Consider the following 20,508-nt stretch of genomic DNA (forward strand, 5'->3'; position numbering starts at 1 on the left):
GCCACACTCATTCACCTCCCGTGTAGCCATCTCCTGTTTCCCTTTCAGCTCCTCCATGTCAGAATCCCGAGCAACATGGAAAGAAAAGGAGCTTGTGCAGGGAACAATGGCGTTGGGCAAGAGCAGGCCAGGGGGAAAGGGGATGGGGCTGCCGAGCGGGTGGCGACGTGGGGGGAGAGAATGCAGCCAAGGGGATGGGGTTGGGGGGAGTCAAGGGTGGCTTCGGTTGACATCTCTCGCCAAGTGCCCTCGCATGCAGCGAAGATGGATACGGCCAATTTGTAGGGCCCCAGGAATCCAGGGTCACTGAAGAGATGGATCAGCTCTGGAGCAAAGAAGGGGACAATGGAGGAATGGGGAGAGAAAGACAAGAGGCAGGCACAGAACCTCCAATGTTAGGCTGGGCCCAAAGCTTGGGAAGTTTTCCCTCGTTTGGATGGCAATACTCAGAATCTCTTATGGATTACATCCAGAGCAAAATATATCTATACAGTTTTCAAGGTGGGTCACCAGGACCATCTATAGCAGTGGTTCTCAACCTGTGGGTCCCCAGATATTTTCAGAAATCCCAACAGCTGGTAAACTGGCTGGAATTTCTGGAAGTTGTAGGCCCAAAACACTTGGGGACCCACAGGTTGAGAACCACAAATCTATAGTCAAATCACAGGACAAGATTCTACCTAAACATTAGAAAAAACTTCCTGATGGTAAGAGGATCAGCAATGGAATGCGCTGCCTTAGAATATGGTGGAATATCCTTCTCTTGGGGTTTTTATGCAGAGGCTGGATAATCATCTGTCAGGAGTGATTTGACTGTTTTTTCCTGCATTGTAAGGGGTTAGACTGGATGCTCCTTGTGGTTTCCTCCAACTCTATTACTCTATGATTCTAGTCCAATGCCTAACATACACAAATACCCAATGATAGAACTCCTGAAAGATGCCAACCCAACCTCTGTTTAAAGTCCTCCAAGTAGAGAGAGCACCTCGTGGCTGTGTATTCTGCTGTCGAACATTCTCAGTGATCAATAAGTTCTTCAGTCATAGACTCATTGAACTGGAAGAGACCTTGTGGGCTATCCAGTCCAACCCCATTCTGCCAAAAAGCAGGAAAAGCACATTCAAAGCACCCCCAACAGGTGGCCATCCAGCCTCTGTTTAAAAGAAGGAGCCTCCACTACTCTCCGAGGCAGAGAGTTCCACTGCTAACAGCTCTCACAGTTAGGAAGTTCTTCCTACTATTCAGGTGGAATCTCCTTTCCATTGCGTCCTAGTCTCCAGGGCAGCAGAAAACAAGCCTGTTCCCTCCTCCCTATGACTTCCCCTCACATCTTGATATATGGCCATCATGTCTCCTCTCAGCCTCTCAATCAAACTTTATTTATATTCCGTTCCATCTCTCCTTGGGGACTCGAGACAGCTTACAACACCAATGGCAACCATTCCATGGGAAGATGGCATCTTTGTAATTGCAAGAGACTCATTGGAAGAAAGAGAAACTAGCTCTTACCTTTATTTTAGTGGCATAGACATCCTGCACTTGCTGTTTGGGTGCTAGAAGAGAAAGATACATGAAAAAGAGATTGGACCATACATATGACGATGGAGACAAAAAGGATACCTTAAGAGTATGCCTAAATGTGTTTTCCAAGGAGCATCTCTCACTGTGGATCCAAGTCACACTGTTTCCTCTCTAACATCTTTTGGGTTCTGTTCTCTGGTGGACTATATTTACCATATTTATATCCCGCCCTTCTCACCCCATAGGGGACTCAAGACGGCTTATGTATATAGGCAGCAATTCAATGCATATGGACATACATAGTAAAATAAATGTATACATTAAAACAATCTTTAAAAACATATCAAACCTTAAAACCACTTATTTAAAATCACATGATCCAATATCATAGTTTGAGGCATTCCAGATTGTCATTGCACTAATCTTTATTCTCTTATTGCACTGGTAGAATGTTTGGCCAAATATCCACATCTTTAGCCTTTTCCTGAAGACCAGGAGCGATGGGGCCTATCTAATGCTCCAAGGAGGGAGCTCCACAGCTGAGGAACCACCACTGAGAAGGCCTTGTCTCTCATCCCCACCAGTCGCCCTTGTGAAGGAAGCAGGACCAGGAGCATGGCCTCCCCAGAAGATCTTAACCTTCTAGGTGACTCATAGAGGGAGATACATTCAAACAGGTAAAGTGGGTTGGACCAAGGACCACTTTGACCAGGGACCACTTGTCCAGGGACCACTTGATGAGGAACCACTTTGACCAGGTACCACTTTGTCCAGGGACAACTTCATGAGGGACTTTAACCAGGGACCATTTGACCAGGGACCCCTCTCCAACATTAGTACCAAAATCAGTTTTTGGTCAACTTTAGATTTGGTTTGGTTACTTGGGGTGCTGATTTGGAATATTGCATTGGATTGATCACATCAGCTCTAGTATCTTTTTTTCGTGTAGGATTTTATTGAAATAAAGACTTTATAAATAGTTGGTATTCTCTGATTTTTTTTCACAGACTTATGGACCAAAGAGTTGACTCCTCCTCTCTAGGTTGGAAGTGGGGTAAACCACCTGTCAGAAGAGTTTCTCTTTACCTGTTGGACTTTGCTTGAAACTCACTTTCTGATTAGCCCTTAGTTCAGAGCGGCAGCACCAGAAATGATCTCAACCAGTTCCTTGGTGATGACAGCTTCATATTGTATTCGCTGAAGGAATCTACCACAAGTAGATGGCCATCTGTCAGGGGTGATTTGAATGCAATATTCCTGCTTCTTGGCAGGGGGTTGGACTGGATGGCCCATGAGGTCTCTTCCAACTCTTTGATTCTATGATTCCATGATTCTAAGTTAACAGAGCGCTCGGATGATTTCCATGGACAACGCAAGCAAAATGCCTCTGAGATGATTGACAAACATCAGCTCTAGTTTCTGATGTAGAACAGATGACATCCAGTAGTCGCCAACTACTCACCCACAGAAAAGCATATTTAATAAGCCTCGGCACTGTAAGAGGGTTGCAACGGTGTAGTAACAGTGAGGCCACAGACCATATTTTAATTCTTGCAGCCCCACTGGTGATCCACAGACCACAAGTTGGGAGCCACTGGGCTAAAGCCAGCACTTTGAACTGTGGTCAGTAGTAGACTGGCAGCCAGTGGAGCTGATGCAACAGGAGGGATGTTCTCTCTCGGTTTGGCTCTCTGGTGAGCATCCTGGCTGCCGTCTTTGGACTAGTCGAAGCTTCCAAACAGTCTTCAAAGGCAACCCACGTCGATTGTGTTGCAGTAGTCTATTTGAGATGTAACTAGAGCATTGATTACATATTCCCAGCTTCAGATATTTGAAAGAAGCTATTGTGATATCTTTCCGTCTTCTCTCCTTCAAGCTAAACATACATTGCTGGAGGACTCTGGGAGTTGTTTTTAAAAAGGAACCTTAGAAGAGATAATTGAGGAGTTACATTATCTCCAAGCGTCAAATCCTCCCCATATTCACGCCAAATATATTTGCATAGTAGGCTTGCATAGTAGGCGTATGATTTTGGAAATATATTGATAGATGCACGTTCTCCTGAAGGCACAAAGGGATAGAAGATTTGGTGCTTCATTTTTACTTGGCCTTCCCACAGAAGTGCATAGAAGATTCAGGAGACTGACTTTTTTTGCAGAGCGAGGGAGACTTGGTTTTAGTCTCTTTAATTCTTTGTCCTTTCAAAGGCCAGGTCTCACATTCTCTCTCCTCCAACTCCAAATTAAATCCCGATCCTATGGGCACAGGTGACGGAATTGAGCAACTGATAAAAGAAAAGAGGGCAGAGGAGGAAAGAGAAGTGCTTCTTCTCCCCTCTTCCTAATTTTCTGGGCTCTTTTGGAGACCCTGTGCCTACATCCCATCTCAACCCCCCTCTCGAAATCCTCTCCACTCCGCCACACACACAAATATAGTCTCAGAGGGGCCCATCTTCCCCCCCAAAGCGCTGAAGGAAAAGTCTTTATGCCTTTGTGCGGGGGATTCATTAACATTCCCGTAGCGAGCTTCTCCCGAGGATTTTACTTTTGTAGCTCTGGGGGGAGGTCAAAAGGCCACAGCGAAGAGGTAAAAAGGAGGCAGGAGTGGTGTGGGGTGGAAAAAAGGAGAAGAAAAAGAAGAAGAGTGGATTGGTGTGGAGGAGGGAGAGTCAAAGATGTTGGCTTTCAAAGGGGGATGGGAGACAGGAGGGATGGAGAAGGGATGGGGTGCCCAGGACAGATGGAGGTAGCTATGTGGACATGGGCCGAAAAGAAAAGGAAGGAAGTTACATGGGAAAGAAAAGAAGAGATCGGAGGGAGGGAGGGAAGCAAGCAAGCAAGCTGGCTGGCTGGTTGGAAGTTAAATGGAGGATGGAAGAGATCAAAGGAAGGAAGGAAAGAAGAAAGGGAGGGAAGCTACCTGGCTGGTCAAATGGAAGAAAGTTAAACGAAGGAAAGAAGATAGGGAGGAGAATAAGAAGAGAAAGAATGAAGGAATAGTCATGAAAACAAGGAGGAAGGGGAAGGGGAAGGGGGAAGGGGAAGGGGAAGGGGAAGGGGAAGGGGAAGGGGAAGGGGAAGGGGAAGGGGAAGGGATGGGAGGGATAGACCTGAAAAGAAAGCTACCTGTTTGTCAAGCTGGAATAAAATTAAATAAAGGATGGAGCAGATGGAATGGGAGGAAGTGAATGCAGAAGGGAGGAAGGGGGGGGGGGAGGAAGGAAGGAAGGAAGGAAGGAAGGAAGGAAGGAAGGAAGGAAGGAAGAAGGGGAGGGATAGACCTGAAAAGAAAGCTAGAATAAAATTAAATAAAGGATGGAGCAGATGGATTGGGAGGAAGTGAATGGAGAAGGGAGGAAGAGGGAGGAGGAGAAGGAAGGAAGGAAGGAGGGAAGGGGAAGGGGAAGGGGAAGGGGAAGGGAAGGGATGGGATGGGATGGGAGGGATAGACCTGAAAAGAAAGCTACCTGTTTGTCAAGCTGGAATAAAATTAAATAAAGGATGGAGCAGATGGAATGGGAGGAAGTGAATGCAGAAGGGAGGAAGCGGGGGGGGGGGGGGGGAGAAGGAAGGAAGGAAGGAAGGGGAAGGGGAAGGGAAGGCAGGGATAGACCTGAAAAGAAAGCTACCTGTTTGGCAAGCTGCAATAAAATTAAATGGGGAAGGGTGGAGCAAAAGGAATGGGGGGGGGGGGAAGTGAATTGAGAAGGAAGGGAGGGAGGGATGGAAGGACAGGAGGCAAGGAGGCAAGGAGGACAGACCTGGGAGAAAGGCTAGCTGGTTGGCAAAATGGAAGAGATCAAGTTAAATGCAAAAGAAAGGGAAAGATCAAATGAGGAAAGAAAGAAATATGCAGGAATGAAGGAAGGTGCATGAGAAAATTAAGAAGAAATAAACAAATTTGAAAATAATCTAGGAAGGAAGATTAAAAAGTTGCAGGAGGAAGGGGAAGAGGAGACAAAAGAAAGCAGGCCAATGGATTGATTTTTGAGAGAAGTGTGCTTTTAGAGAGACAACGTCCTCTTTCAATCCCACATTTTTGTAACCAAAATAGTTCAAGAGAAAATAAATTGTTCCCCTCTTTCATTTAAGGAGGATTCAACTGCTTTTAAAAAAATAAAAACAAATTTTGTGGTGCCTTAGAGAGCGACAATATTAACATGACATAATAAATATGGTAATAAATAAATAGGATGGGAATGCAAATGGAGACCGCAGGTTAAAGGACAAGCCTCTAGTCTCATTTAAAGGATGAACTTCAATCTCGTAGTGATTCCAGTGTTAATTCTGGCATAATTAAGGGTGTGGAGGAATGCTTTAAAAATACCAGCCAGGCAACCCACAAAGGTCTATGTCCAAAAAATTTTAAGAAAGGATCTTTTAGGAATAGATTCTCCAGATTTTTTTTCCATGTCAGGAGTGTTTTGAGATTTCTAGTGGGAGAGAATTCTGTGAGGATGTTGCCCAGGGGACGCCCGGATGTTTTTACCATCCTGTGGGAGGCTTCTCTCATATCACCACCTGGGAAGCTGGAGTTGACAGATGGAAACTCACCTCGCTCCCCGAATTCGAACCACCAACCTTTCGGTTAGCAGCCCTACCAGCACAAGGGTTTAACCCATTGAACGACCAGGGGCTCCAATTGTCCAGATAGTAAGCATGTATACTTCCTCTCTCACAAAGCAAATGTCACTGTGGTTGGTGGAGCATGGAAGTACAAGCATAATTGTGAGTAAAATCATTTGAATCCTGATCCAGTTAATTTCATCCAGTTTTCCTCTGATTTCCATAGCTATCTGCATTTCAATGGAGAAACCCAAATATCTATCCCAAAATTGAGCATCTTAATAATTTGTTGGAATGGAACTCCTGCCTATAAACATAAGAAACTATTTAAGCATCATCCAGTTATTTTCAGCCTGAATTTTGTTCTGATTCCTTCCCCTTCAGAGGCAGCTGGATTTCAGTGGCAAAACCACACAGGTCCATCTCAAAAATTAAGACACATCCCAAAAAGTATGGGATTGGGGAAGTATGGAATTACCAGGCATAAACGCAACAAGTGATTTGAGGGTGATGTAATTAATTTCAATCCAAGTGTCACTGATTCTGTTCCATGCCAGAAGCAGAAATATTTCAATGTCAATACAAAAATATTTACCTCCAAAAGATAAGAAACATCCCAAAATGAGTATCATTGTGGCTTGGAAGTATGGAATAACTGGACTTAAATGCAAGAAGTGGTTTCAGGGTGATCTAGTTAATTTCGGACTAAATTTTGCTCTGATTCTTTCCACTCCAAAGGAAGCTGAATTTGGATAGAAAAACCAAAAACATCTATCCCCAAAAACTAAGAAACATCACTGTGATGCCACGCCTGGGATTGAAGGAAAACTATGTTTGCCTGGCTATTCCCCAGTGGCTATCAGTATACCTTTATGTACTTTTATCTCTTTAAAATAAGGCCAAGACTTCACAGTCACAAAATGGGTATCTTAGTGACTTGGAAGTATATCATTATTGGCCATAAATGTGATAAGCGACTAGAGATGGGATTTGCATGAAGGCAAGAAAGTATTTGATGTAGTTAAGCATTTCTCAACGTGGGGGTCGGGACCCTTTGGGGGGTCACAAGGAGGTTTCAAGGGGGTTGCCAAAGACCATCAGAAAAAACAGTATTTTCTGTTGGACATGGGAGTCCTGTATGAGAAGTTTGGTTCAATTCTGTTGTTGGTGGGGTTCAGAATGCTCTTTGACTGTAGGTGAACTATAAATCCCAGCAACTATAACTCCCAAGTGTCAAAGTCTATTTTGCCCAAACTCCACCAGTGTTCACATTTGGGCATATTGAGTATTTGTGCCAAGTTTGGTCCAGATCTATCATTGTTGGAGTCCACAGTGCTCTCTGGATGTAGGTGAACCACAACTCCAAACTCAAGGTCAAAGCCCACCAAACCCTTCCAATATTTTCTCTTGGTCATGGGAGTTCTGTGTGCCAAGTTTGGTTCAATTCCATCATTGGTGGAGTTCAGGATGCTCTTTGATTGTAGGTGAACTAGAAATCCCAGCAACTACAACTCCCAAATGACAAAATCAATCCCCCCGCCAAGCCCACCAAATTTGTGCCAAATTTGATCCAGTGAATGAAAATACATTCTGCATATCAAATATTTACATTACAATTCATAACAGTAGCTAAATTGCAATTATGGAATAGCACCAAAAATAATTTTATGGTTTGGAGATTACTACAACATGAGGAACCGTATTAAGAGGTCGCAGCATTAGGGAGGGTGAGAAACACTGTCTTAAAGGTTACTGTGTAATTAATATACTTTGACATCACTATAATTAACTGTCACGGCTGAGTACTATGGAATCCTGGCAGTTGTTTACAAGCTTTCTAACCTTCTCAAACTACAACTCACATGATTCACTAACATTGTGCCATTCATAACAGGAGCAAAATTACAGTTATGAAGTAGCAACGAAAATAATGTTATGGTTTGGGGGTCACCACAAGATGAGGTACTGTGTTAAGGGGTTGCGGCATTAGGATCTCCCACTGGCTCCATTTATTATTATTTATTTATTTCCGGCATTTCTATCCCGTCCTTCTCAACCCTCGAGGGGACTCGGGACGGCTTACATTGGCAACAATTCAATGCCATAAATACAACAAACAATATATCAATAGTTTAAAGCAACAAATAAATCATTAGGTTAAAAGCACTTAAAACATTTGTCAACAGCATGAAGCCAGTCCAGTTCAATTCATAATTTTGTCAAATCCAGTTCAGTTCCATAACCAAGTGCTGCTACATCTGTTGTCCAAAGGTCTGGTCCCAGTACCATGATTTTAATTTTTTCCTGAAAGACAGGAGGGAAGAAGCCGACCTCATCTCGCTGGAGAGCGAGTTCCATAGGCGAGGGGCCACAGCCGAGAAGGTCCTGTCTCTTGTTCCCGCCAAACAAATGTGCGAAGCTGGCGGAGCCGAGAGCAGAGCCTCCCTGGAGGACCTTAAACTGCAGGGTGGGACATACAGGGAGATACGTTCTGACAAGTAAGCTGGGTCGGAGCCATATAAGGCTTTATAGGTCAAGACCAGCACTTTGAATTGTGCTCGGAAGTGGACCGGCAGCCAGTGAAGCTGACATAACAGAGGGGTCATATGTTGCTCCAGTTAGCAATCAATGGGTTAAACCCTTGTGCTGGCAAGACTGAGGACCGACAGGTCAGAGGTTCAAATGCAGGGAGAGTGTGGATGAGCTCCCTCTGTCAGCTCCAGCTCCCCATGTGGGGAAATAACTGAAGTTTCCCACAAGGATGGTAAAACATCAAAACATTCGGGCATCCCCTAGGCAATGTCCTTGCAGACAGCCAATTCTCTCACACCAGAAGCAACTTGCAGTTTCTCAAGTCGCTCCTGCCACGGAAATTTTTTTTTAGGAAAGTTGAGAACCACTGATCTAGTTGATTTCAGCCCAAGTTTTGCTCTGATTCCTTCCACTCTAGGACTATCTGGATTTCAATGGGGAAAACCAAAAACGCTTATGTCCCAAAAATTAATAAACACCCCAAAATGGGTGTTTTAGTGGCATGGAAATAATGGAATCACTGGGCATAAATGCAAGAAGGGGTTTGAGAGCAATCTAGTTAATTTCAGCCCAGGTTTTGCTCTGATTCCTTTCTCTCCAGAAGTGGCCAGATTTCAGTGTTGGAAATAAAGATCCCCCAAAGTTTCTTCTCTTTCCAAGGGAGCAATTCAGGGAAAGAAAGAGTTAAGTTTCCTTCTCCTTCCCTCTTTCCCCCCATCCAATCCTGCCAGTACAAAAGAAAAAAGAGTGTACAGAAAGATTAAGAGTTTTGCTTTTACAATGAGAGGCACAAAGGGGGGGAGGCGTGTCCCCTGAGGATGTGTGAAAGGGGAAGGGGCTGCAAGGGGGGGGGCAAGGGGAGGGATGCCATTCCCGAGAGACCAGGGTCAGGTGCCCACTGGCTCCCCACCAAAGACAGAGACTTGGGGTCCCCTCCCCAAACCCCAGCAGGGATGTCTCGGAGGAAACAGCGCAACCCCCAGCAACTCATCTCTGACTGTGAAGGGTCCACAGCCTCTGAGAACGGTGGGTGCTGGGGAGTGGGGAAGAGAAATTTGGGAGGGTCTCCTGGCAGGTGCCATTATAGGCATGGGTGGGGAGGGGGGCTTAGCATCAATGTATAGCAAAGCATGCATAGTGCTGGTGCAGGGGAAACATTTCAAGGAGGCCTGGGAAGAGAGAGGAAAGAGAGCAGATGAAAAGATGAATCTCACAAGTAGAAAAAAGTGTATTGGGAAACTCAAGCAGCTGGGCTACTTACAATGTTGCATGAGATGGATTCTCTCCCACACATCTGTGCTCAAACACATGGATTTGGGTTTTGGAGCTGGAGAAGGAGAAACAAAAGCAAGGGATGCGAGAAAACAGGGCATAACTTTTGTAGCATGTGCAAACACAGATGCCCAGAACTGAGGAAAGTTACTTTTCTGGCTACTGTTCCCTAGAATCCCCGAGCGATCATGCGCAGTGTGAGCTGGTTGGGAATATCTGGGAGGAATAGTACAAAAAAAGTGAGTTTTTAAGAGTGTGATGGTTTGTTTCTCTCTCTCACACACACACACACACTTTTCCTCACTCTTAGGGCTCTTCCACACAGCCCTCTATCCCAGTATATCAAGGCAGAGGATCCCAGTATATCAAGGCCAGTTCAAAACAGATATTGTGGGATTTTCTGCCATGATATTCTGGGATATAGGGCTGTGTGGAAGGGCCCTTGGGCCCTGTCTACACTGCCATACAAAATCCAGATTATCTGCTTTGAACTGGCTTATATGGCAGTGTAGACTCATATAATTCAGTTCAAAGCAGATAATCTGCATTATCTGCTGTGATAATATGGATTATATGGCAATGTAGAAGGGGCCTTACTCTCATGCAGTCATATCAATGTATCCATCTGGTTGCTTCCTCCCTCCCTCCATCCCTGCCTTCCTCCACAGTGCTCTCTGGATGTAGGTGAACTACAACTGCAAAACTCAAGGTCAATTCCCATCAAACCCTTTCAGTATTTTCATGGGAGTTCCATTTGCCAAGATTAGTTCAATTCCATCGTTGGTGAAGTTCAGAATGCTTGTTGATTGTAGGTGAACTATAAATCCCTGCAACTACAACTCCCAAATGACAAAATCAACCACCACCACCCACCCACCCCACCCCCCAACCTCACCATGTTCAAATTTGGGCTTATGGGATATTTGTTCCAAATTTCATAACAGTAGCAAAATGATAGTTATGAAGCAGCAACGAAAATAATGTTAGGGCTGGAGGTCACCACAACATGAGGAACTGTATTAAGGGGTCGCAGCATGTGGAAGGTTGAGGAAGGTTGAGAACCACTGATATAGAGCAATGGGGCAATAATCAGTTAAATGGTCCTAATGTTATGGTGGGGGTGGGGGGAGCAGAACCATAAATAGGGAATTGTTGTGTCTCTCCACCGCTTGAGCAAAATGTCACTTCCATTTTTGGAAAATGGCCATACTGTGGTCCATGTAGGGTCTGCATGACTTGAAAATGGCCCTCCGACACTTCCAAGTGTTCCCACCAGACACATAGCATACAAACCAAACAATAGCTCAGTTGCCTTGTAGGGAGAACATAACCACTCAGGTAGCTGCAAAAAGTGAACCCAGCAATGTTATGGAAGATAAAGCTAGAAGAAGAGGAAGGCAAAGTGGGAGATGCATAAGTAGAAGAGCTGTGGTAACCCCAAAAACTAGATTCTAGCTGTATTTTATTGTTGTAAGGTATCTTTAGTTCCCTATTGGAAGAGAGGGAAGGCAGAAATAAAGTCCACATAAAGTCCAGTTCTATACTAGAGTAAGTCATCTCCTTAAAGGATGTATCTATACTGTATAATTAATACTCTTTGACATCACTGTAACTGTCATGGCTGAGTACTATGGAATCCTTGCAGTTGTTTACCAGGTATCTAGCCTCCTCTGCCAAAGAGAGTTGGTACCTCACCAAACTACAACTCACATGATTCACTAACATTCTGCCATGGCAAGTAAAGTGGCGTCAAGCTGAATTCATTCTACAAGGTCTTTAATAAGACAGTGGAAATATCAACTGTGATCAGTACTTTTTTTTCATGTCAGGAGCCACTTGAGAAACTACAAGTCATAGAATCATAGAATCAAAGAGTTGGAAGAGACCTCATTGGCCATCCAGTCCAACCCCCTGCCAAGAAGCAGGAATATTGCATTCAAATCACCCCTGACAGATGTCCATCCAGCCTCTTCCAAAGAAGAAGCCTCCACCAGTCGCTTCTGGTGGGCCGTTTGCAAGGACGTTGCCCAGGGGACACCCAGATGTTTTACCATCCTGTGTTTTGGACTTCAACTCTCACCATTCCTAACAGTCTCAGACCCCCTTCTTTTTGCCCCTCAGCCACTTGGACTGAAGTTTGACCATGCCTACACTAAGACCAGAATGGGGGGCGCATGGCAAAGATACAGAATGGGGGATGCATGGGTCGAGAACAGTATTTGTGAAAAAGATCTTGGAGTCCTCATGGACAACAAGTTAAACATGAGCCAACAATGTGATGCAGCAGCAAAAAAAGCCAATGGGATTTTGGCCTGCATCAATAGGAGCATAGTGTCTAGATCTAGGGAAGTAATGCTACCCCTCTATTCTGCTTTAGTTAGACCACACCTGGAATACTGTGTCCAATTCTGGGCACCACAAATGAAGAGAGATGTTAACAAGCTGGAATGTGTCCAGAGGAGGACGACTCAAATGATCAAGGGTCTGGAGAACAAGCCCTATGAGGAGTGGCTTAAAGAGCTGGGCATGTTTAGCCTGCAGAAGAGAAGGCTGAGAGGAGACATGATAGCCATGTATAAATATGTGAGAGGAAGTCATAGGGAGAAGGGAGCAAGCTTGTTTTCTGCTGCCCTGGAGACTAGGACACGAAACAATGGCTTCAAACTACAAGAAAGGAGATTCCACCTGAACATGAGGAAGAATTTCCTGACTGTGAGAGCTGTTCAGCAGTGGAACTCTCTGCCCCGGAGTGTGGTGGAGGCTCCTTCTTCGGAAGCTTTTAAACAGAGGCTGGATGGCCATCTGTCGGGGGTGCTTTGAATGCTTCTTGTCAGGGGGTTGGACTGGATGGCCCATGAGGTCTCTTCCAACTCTATGATTCTATGACCTTTTGTCAGGCTATGTTTCTTCATTCACTGATGCCAATTCCACAGGTGTGCATAGACTGTGCCCCACAATCTCACAAACCCGTCACATCCTCTTTCTTGTGGATTTTGCCATGTTCTGTCCTTCCCATGTTCTGGCACCCAGAGAATGCTTGCATCTCATTTTGCATCTCTTTTCTTTGCTCCCATGCATTCTCTCGCCCGGCTCTTTCACAGCCCTCTGCGTCCTTTCATGCACAGACCGGGGTCACACACACATGCATTCGGCCACACTTCCTCACCCACATATTTTTGTTGCCTCTTTTCTCCGCTCTTTGTGCTGTTGCTAAGTTACTCAGGGAGGCCTAGGTAGTCCCTCTTGTGCTAAGTTAAATTCGCCATCCCCCTCCTCTATTTTTTTTCTTTTGGGGGGCTTTTGCTTGTGACAACTGCCTGGAGTCTAGCCGCCTTCTGAAATGTTCAAGGCAAAGACAACATTAAATAGGTTGTGTTCTCATTCTCCCAGGAAGAACTTGTGTTTAGGTGCAGCGGGCAAGTTTGCAATCTCTTTGGGAAGTGTTTGTTTAGGTGCAAGGAAATTGGATTGCAAATTAAGGCGGAAAGCCTGCCTTCCAGGCTGATGGGGTCATTGTGCGCAAGTGTTCCTGAGCAAACTTCAGCAGACATATTTATGTGCGCTCCATGCGCCTGTATATTTGCACTGACTGCTTGCTATGTTTCAGAGCAATGTGCAGCCCAACCCTGTGTGGGATTTGTTAAAGAGGGAGGGCGTTTTCTTAATTAGCTTCCTCCCAGTTGTTGTGGTGCCAGGACTTACCCTCCACTCTGCTCTACAGTTCTGACTTTTGCAGATTTGATTATTCACAAACTATTTTAAGAATCTCTAAGTTTTCCAGTGAGACCCTGTAGTTACCTGCCTCCTGGAAGAGCTGGAGATTTCTAGAGGGAACATGTCTCTAGGAATCTCTTAAATCCTCCAATGAGGTTCTATGGTCAGCTTCCATTGAAAGGTATCAGGTCTTAGACGTTAAACAGGATCAGTCCTGGGTTGTTGTAGATTTTTTCGGGCTATATGGCCATGGTCTAGAGGCATTCTCTCCTGATGTTTCGCCTGCATCTATGGCAAGCATCCTCAGAGGTAGTGAGGTCTGTTGGAACTAGGAAAAATTGTTTCTATATCTGTGGAATGACCAGGGTGAGACAAAGGACTCTTGTCTGCTGGAGCTAGGTGTGAAGTATCAGTCCTGGTTGCTACTTGGATGGCGGATAGCCAATGAATACCAGATGGTTCCCAACCACTGGTCCTCCAGGTGTTTTGGAATTCAACTTCCAGAGATTCCAGCCATCTCATTAGCTGTTAGGAATTGTGGGAGTTGAAGTCCAAAACACCTGAAGTGGTGTGAAACTCCATTAATTCTACATCCTGGCTCCCCTGTCCCCTGTTCAGCTACTTGCTGATTCCCTCAGCCCCTCCAGGTGTGCTGTGGAGCTGAAGCTCAGTGCCTTCCTCCTTCTCTTTTCCCTTTCTCTTCTTCTTTTTCCTCTTTTCTTCCTCCCCTCTTCCTCTTTCCCTCCTCTTCTTCCATGCCTTTTATCCTTCTTCCTCCTCCTCTTCCTCTTCCTTCCTCTTGCCATCTTTGTCTTTCCCCCTTCCTCTTCTTTTACTTCCTTTCGGTTGGTCCTCCTCCTCCACTTCCTCTTCTTCCTCCTCCTCTTCCCTCTTTTCCTCCCCCTGGCCCCTCTTTTGATCCCCCCACCCTTTTCCTCCTCCTCCTATTCTTCCTCCTCCTCCTCCTCCTCCTCCTCCTCCTCATCTTCTTCCTGCTCTTCCTCTTCCTCTTCTTCCACTTCATCCTCCTCCCTCTTCCCCTCCTCTTCCTTGCTTTTTATCCTTCTCCTTCTATTCTTCTTCTCCTCTTCCTCCCCCTCCCCTTCTTCCCCTTCTTATCCTCTTCCTCCTCCTCAACTTCTTCTCCTTCCTCCACTTCACCTTTCTTCCTTCTCCTCCCTCTCTTCCTTCTCCTGCCCCCCCTCTTCATCTTTCTCCTCTTCCTTCCCCTTGCCCTCTTCCTCTTTTCTTCCCCATCCTTCTTTTTCCTCTTTCTCCTCCTATTCTTCTTCCTCCTTCTCCTCCTCCACTTCATCTTCTTCTTCCTCCTCCACTTCCTCGTCTTCTTCCCTCTTCTCCTTCTCTTCCTTGCCTGTTATCCTCCTCCATTATATTTCTACTTTCTTCTTCTCTTCTTCCTCTTGTTTCATTCTCCTCTTCCTCGTCTTTCATCCTCCCTCCCTTTTCCTCATCCTCCCCCCCTCCACTTCTTCTTCCTCCACTTCCTCTTTCTTCTTTCTTCTCCTCCTCTAATTAGTCTTCCTCCTTCTTCTTCCTCCTCCTCCTTTCTCTTCTTCCTCCTCTTCTTCCGCCCCCTCTTTCTCCTCCTCTTCTTCCTCCTCCTTCTCCTCCTCTCATTCATCTTCTTTCTCTTCTTCTTCCCCCTCCCCTCTTCTTCTTCCCCTTCCCCTCTTCTTCTTCCTCCTCTCCTTCTTCTAATTCTTCATCCTCCTCCTCTTCTTCTTCTACCTCCTCCTCCTCTAATTCTTCCACCTCCTCTTCTCCTTCTTCCTCCTCCTCCTCATCTTCTACCTCCTCCTCCTCTTCTTCCTCCTCCACCTCAAATTCTTCCTCCGCTTCTTCTTCCTCCTCATCTTCTTTCTCCTCCTTCTCCTCTCATTCTTCTTCCTTCTCTTCTTCTTCTTCCCTCTCCCCTCTTCTTCTTCCTCCTCTTATTCTTCTTCCTCTCCTTCTTCTAATTCCTCCTCCTCTTCTTCTTCTACCTCCTCCTCCTCTTCTTCTTCTTCTTCTTCTTCCTCCTCATCTTCTACCTCCTTCTCCTCTTCTTCCTCCTCTGCCTCAAATTCTTCCTCCGCTTCTTTTTCCTCCTCTTCTTCCTCCTCCTCCTCTCATTCTTCTTCCTTCTCTTCTTCTTCCTCCTCCTCCTCTTCTTCTTCTTCCTCCTCCTCATTTTTTCCTCCTCCTCTAATTCTTCCTCCCCCTCCGCTTCTTCTTCCTCTTCTTCTTCTTCCTCCTCTTCCTCACCCCCTCTTCCCCTCCTCGTCCACTTCCTCGCCTTTTCTTCTCCTTCTCCTCCTTCTCTTTTTCCTCCTCCTCCTCCTCCTGCTCTTCCTCTTCCCCAGCCTTGGTGGCGCTGGCAGGAGCAGCCAGAGCCACCCTCCCGACACCAGAGGTCCCTGCTGCTGCAGCCGGGTGCCGCCGGGGAGCCGCTCTCGGCAGCCGCCCAGCCAGCCGCTCGTCTTGCCACTGCTGCTCCTTCGCCCTCCTCCTCCTCTCCGTCCTCCTCCTCTTCCTCTTGCGGAGGCCTCGGGCGGCCGAGATGAGCAGCCCGGGGGATCCCGAGGCGTCGGGGGAAGGCGCCCCAGCTGTTGCCGCCGACGTGATGATGCTGGAGGAGCCCGGAGGTGGGGCCGAGAGAGCGTTGCAAAGCCAGGGATGCGCGCTCTTGCTGGGGAGGGGGCCAGGGCGCAAGCCCAGCCTTGGGAGGTGGGGGGGGTCTTTATTTGGGGAGAGGGAGGTCAAGGCAAACCCAAGGGGGACCCCTTTCCTGCACCCCCTTTTTTTCTACCCCTAGGAGTTGCTGCAATTCCTCCCAACGCAGCTCAGCTCTGTGTGCGCCTTTTTGGCGAGGCCTCAGTGAGGACCTTGCTTGCCTCCTCTCCTTTCCCCATTGTCTGTTCGCCTTCTGCTTCTCTATTAGGAAAACACTCAACAGCTTCCTCCTTCCTCCTATCCATCCACTAACCCCCCCCCCCCCGGTTTATTTCAGTGTATCTCAACCTGGGGGTCGGGAGGGGGGGTTCAGTGGTGTCGCCAAAGACCATCAGAAAACCCATATTTCTTAGCAACCCCTTTGGCAGAAAAGGCTGCAGATCTCTCCACTTGGCCTTCTCTTCCCTTTTGGTGTTGGTGAACTGCAACTCCCAAAATGCAAAAACAGCCCCCTTCCCCAACCCCACCAAAAACGCATATTTCTTAGCAACCCCTTTCGCATGAAAAGGCTGCAGATCTCTCCACTTGCCCTTTTGGTGTTGGTGAACTATAACTCTCAAAATGCAAAAACAGCCCCCTTCCCCAACCCCACCAAAAACACATATTTCTTAACAACCCCTTTCACATGAAAAGGTTGCAGATCTCTCCACTTGGCCTTCTCTTCCCTTTTGGTGTTGGTGAACTATAACTCCCAAAATGCAAAAACAGCCCCCTTCCCCAACCCCACCAAAAACGCATATTTCTTAGCAACCCCTTTCGCATGAAAAGGCTGCAGATCTCTCCATTTGGCCTTCTCTTTCCTTTTGGTGAACTACAACTCCCAAAATTCAAAAACAGCCCCTCCCCAACCCCACTAGTATTCAATGTTGGCCCGTAGGTAGTATGTAGTGTGCCAGGTTTGGTGCAGATCCATTGTGGGATGGGTTTAGAGTGCTCTTTGGTTGTAGGTGAACTATAAATCCCAGCAACTACAAATCCCAAATGTCAAGGTTTATTTTCCCGAAACTCCACCAGTGTTCACTTTTGGGCAGATTGAGTATTTGTTTGCTTCAATTCCATCGTTGGTGGAGTTCAGAATGCTCTTTGATTGTAGGTGAACTACAAATCCCAGCATCTGCAACTCTCAAATGTCAAGTTTTATTTTCCCCAAAACTCCACCAGTGTTCACATTTGGGCAGATTGAGTATTTGTTTGGTCCAATTCCATCGTTGGTGGAATTCAGAATGCTCTTTGATTGTAGATGAACTACAAATCCCAGTAACTACAAATTCCAAATGTCAAGGTTTATTTTCCCGAAACTCCACCAGTGTTCACTTTTGGGCAGATTGAGTATTTGTTTGGTTCAATTCCATCGTTGGTGGAGTTCAGAATGCTCTTTGATTGTAGGTGAACTACAAATCCCAGCAACTGCAACTCTCAAATGTCAAGTTCTATTTTTCCCAAACTCCACCAGTGTTCACATTTGGGCAGATTGAGTATTTCATAGAATCATAGAATCAAAGAGTTGGAAGAGACCTCATGGGCCATCCAGTCCAACCCCCTGCCAAGAAGCAGGAATATTGCATTCAAATTTGTGCCAAGTTTGGTGCAGATCCATCATTGTTTGAATCCACAGTGCTCACTGGATGTAGGTGAACTAAAACTCCAAAACTCATGGTCAATGCCCACCAAACCCTTCCAGTATTTTCTGTTAGTTGTGGGAGTTATGTACCAAGTTTGGTTCAATTCCATCGTTGGTGGAGTCCACAATGCTCTCTGGATGGAGGTGAACTACAAATCCCAGCAACTTGAACTCCCAAATGTCAAGTTCTATTTTCCCCAAACTCCACCAGTGTTCACATTTGGGCAGATTGAGTATTTGTGCCAAGTTTGGTCCACATCCATAATTGTTTGAGTCCACAATGCTCTCTGGATGGAGGTGAACTATAACTCAAAAACTCAAGGTCAATGCCCACCAAACCCTTCCAGTATTTTCTGTTAGTCGTGGGAGTTATGTGCCAAGTTTGGTTCAATTCCATTGTTGGTTGAGTTCAGAATACTCTTTGATTGTAGGTGAACTATAAATCCCAGCAACTACAACTCCCAAATGACACTCCACCAGTATTCACCAGTATTCAAATTTGGTCCAGTGGATGAAACTACATCCTGCATATCAGATATTTACGTTACGATTCATAACAGTAGCAAAGTTACAGTTATGAAGTAGCAACAAAAATAATGTTATGGTTGGGGGTCATCACAACATGAGGAACTTTATTAAGGGGCCCCCATTGTATTGCTGACCCCTTACAGGCCTAGAGGCCAGTAGAAAAGGAAGGGGCCTGAGGCTGTTAGGAATGGTGGGAGTTGAAGTCCAAAACACCTGGAGGGCCCAAGTTGGCCCAGGCCTGCTGTAGAGCATGACTTCTTAAACTGCCAGGGCTCAATGCTAGGGAATCCTGGGAGTGTGGGTGCCTCAGCAAACTACAATTTCCACTCTTCCATAACATGAGCCAAGCCAGTTCAAGTGGTGTGAAACTACATTAATTTTATTTATTTATTTATTTGCTAGCTATATTTGTATACTGCTTTTCTCAGCTCTTGGGCGACTCCATTCCCTGAGTAGAATGGATTGGTGAAGAAAAGGAGATGTTGTTTATTGTTATTATTATTATTAGAGATCATTGCCATGCCACCTTGTCCCCAAAACTTTGACTCTGGTGTGAGAGAATTGGCCGTCTGCAAGGATGTTGCCCAGGGGTCGCCCGGATGATTTAATGTTTTATCATCCTTGTGGGAGGCTTCTCTCATATCCCCGCATGAGGAGCTGGAGCTGATAGAGGGAGCTCACCCACCTCTCCCCGGATTCGAACCTGCGATCTGTCAATCTTCAGGGGTTTAACCCACTGCACTACCGGGGGCTCCTTTAACCGGCCATGATTGATTCTTATCTGGAATTCCTCCAGGCAGCAATCAGCCAGGCTTTGAAGCTGCAAGGCCGTTCAGTGCTAATCAAGGTGGCCATTTGCAACATTCACACTTGCCTCAAGCAGATAAGAGTTCTTTCTCCCACCCTGGACATTCCACAGATATATAAACCCACTTTCCTAGTTTCCAACAGACCCCTCAAATTCTGAGGATGCCTGCCATAGATGTGGGCGAAACGTCAGGAAAGAATGCTTCTGGAACATGGCCATATAGCCCGGAAAACTCACAACAACCCCCAAAAAGGAATGATTGCATTCCTGTGTCTGCCTTCTCAGTTTTACTGTATGTTGCTAAGCAGCCCCAAGCCTGGGACAGATTGGACTGTTACTCCCAACTTCCATGTTTTGAAATTGCCACCAGTCAGAACTGGAGATGAGGCATCCTTTCACTTTACCACTTCCTTTTCTGCAAAAAGAATATCCGCAAAATACTACTAGGGTAGTTCTTTTGCAGGAAGAAGCCTTCTGTTTCATTCTCTGACATCTCCAGTTGAAGACTGGAAAAGCCCACAACTGGTATGAATAGACAGTATTGGATCAGCAAGGGGAGGAGTATGGTGTAGTGCCTAAAGTGTTGAACTGGGAATTGAGCTATCTATATTCAAGTGCCTGCTAAGCTATCAAATGTGGACCAGAGCACGCTCATCCCACCCTACTTTGCAGCAATGTTGTGAGGAGGCAATGAGGAAGATATCCATATACACACTGCTCTGAGCTCACTGCTGAAAATATGGGTTATACAGTTGGTCCTCCACATTTGTGGATTTAATATTTACATATTTAATTCTTTCTGGATTTGATTACTATGTTCTCTCTAGGAATCTCTAGGTTCCCGGAGTAAGTCTTATGGTCAGTGGTCCCATGGACATTGACTATAGAGCAGGCATGGGCAAACTTCGGACCTCCAGGTGTTTTGGACTTCCACAATTCCTAACAGCCAGTAGGCTGTTAGGAATTGTAGGAGGTGAAGTCCATAATAATAATAATAATAATAATAATAATTTATTTATATACCGCTCCATCTCCCCGAGGGGACTCAGAGTGGTTTCCAAGTAATATCACAAAACATACAGAGCGAAAACAACATAATCATACGATTAACAAACAAAATATAAGCATAAAAATTGTCGTCATAACACACATATATTAAATGTAATCCTGCCTGTTCAAGGCAATTAAAAATTTAAAAGGCCGGGCCAAGATTT

At 45.7% G+C, this 20,508-nt stretch overlaps 1 protein-coding gene across 1 annotated transcript in view; it reads left to right on the forward strand.

Moving 5' to 3' along the window:
- The first annotated feature begins 9,497 nt into the window (after positions 1-9,497).
- SALL2 (spalt like transcription factor 2) overlaps positions 9,498-20,508 on the forward strand; it is a 28,962-nt gene continuing 17,951 nt past the window's right edge. Inside the window, exon 1 of the mRNA XM_060780061.2 lies at positions 9,498-9,644. Coding sequence (XP_060636044.2) covers positions 9,572-9,644 — 73 coding nt within the window. The 5' untranslated portion in view covers positions 9,498-9,571. The remainder of the gene's footprint in view (positions 9,645-20,508) is intronic.

The sequence above is a fragment of the Anolis sagrei genome, chromosome 6, assembly GCF_037176765.1.
Source record: "Anolis sagrei isolate rAnoSag1 chromosome 6, rAnoSag1.mat, whole genome shotgun sequence".
NCBI lineage: Eukaryota > Metazoa > Chordata > Lepidosauria > Squamata > Dactyloidae > Anolis > Anolis sagrei.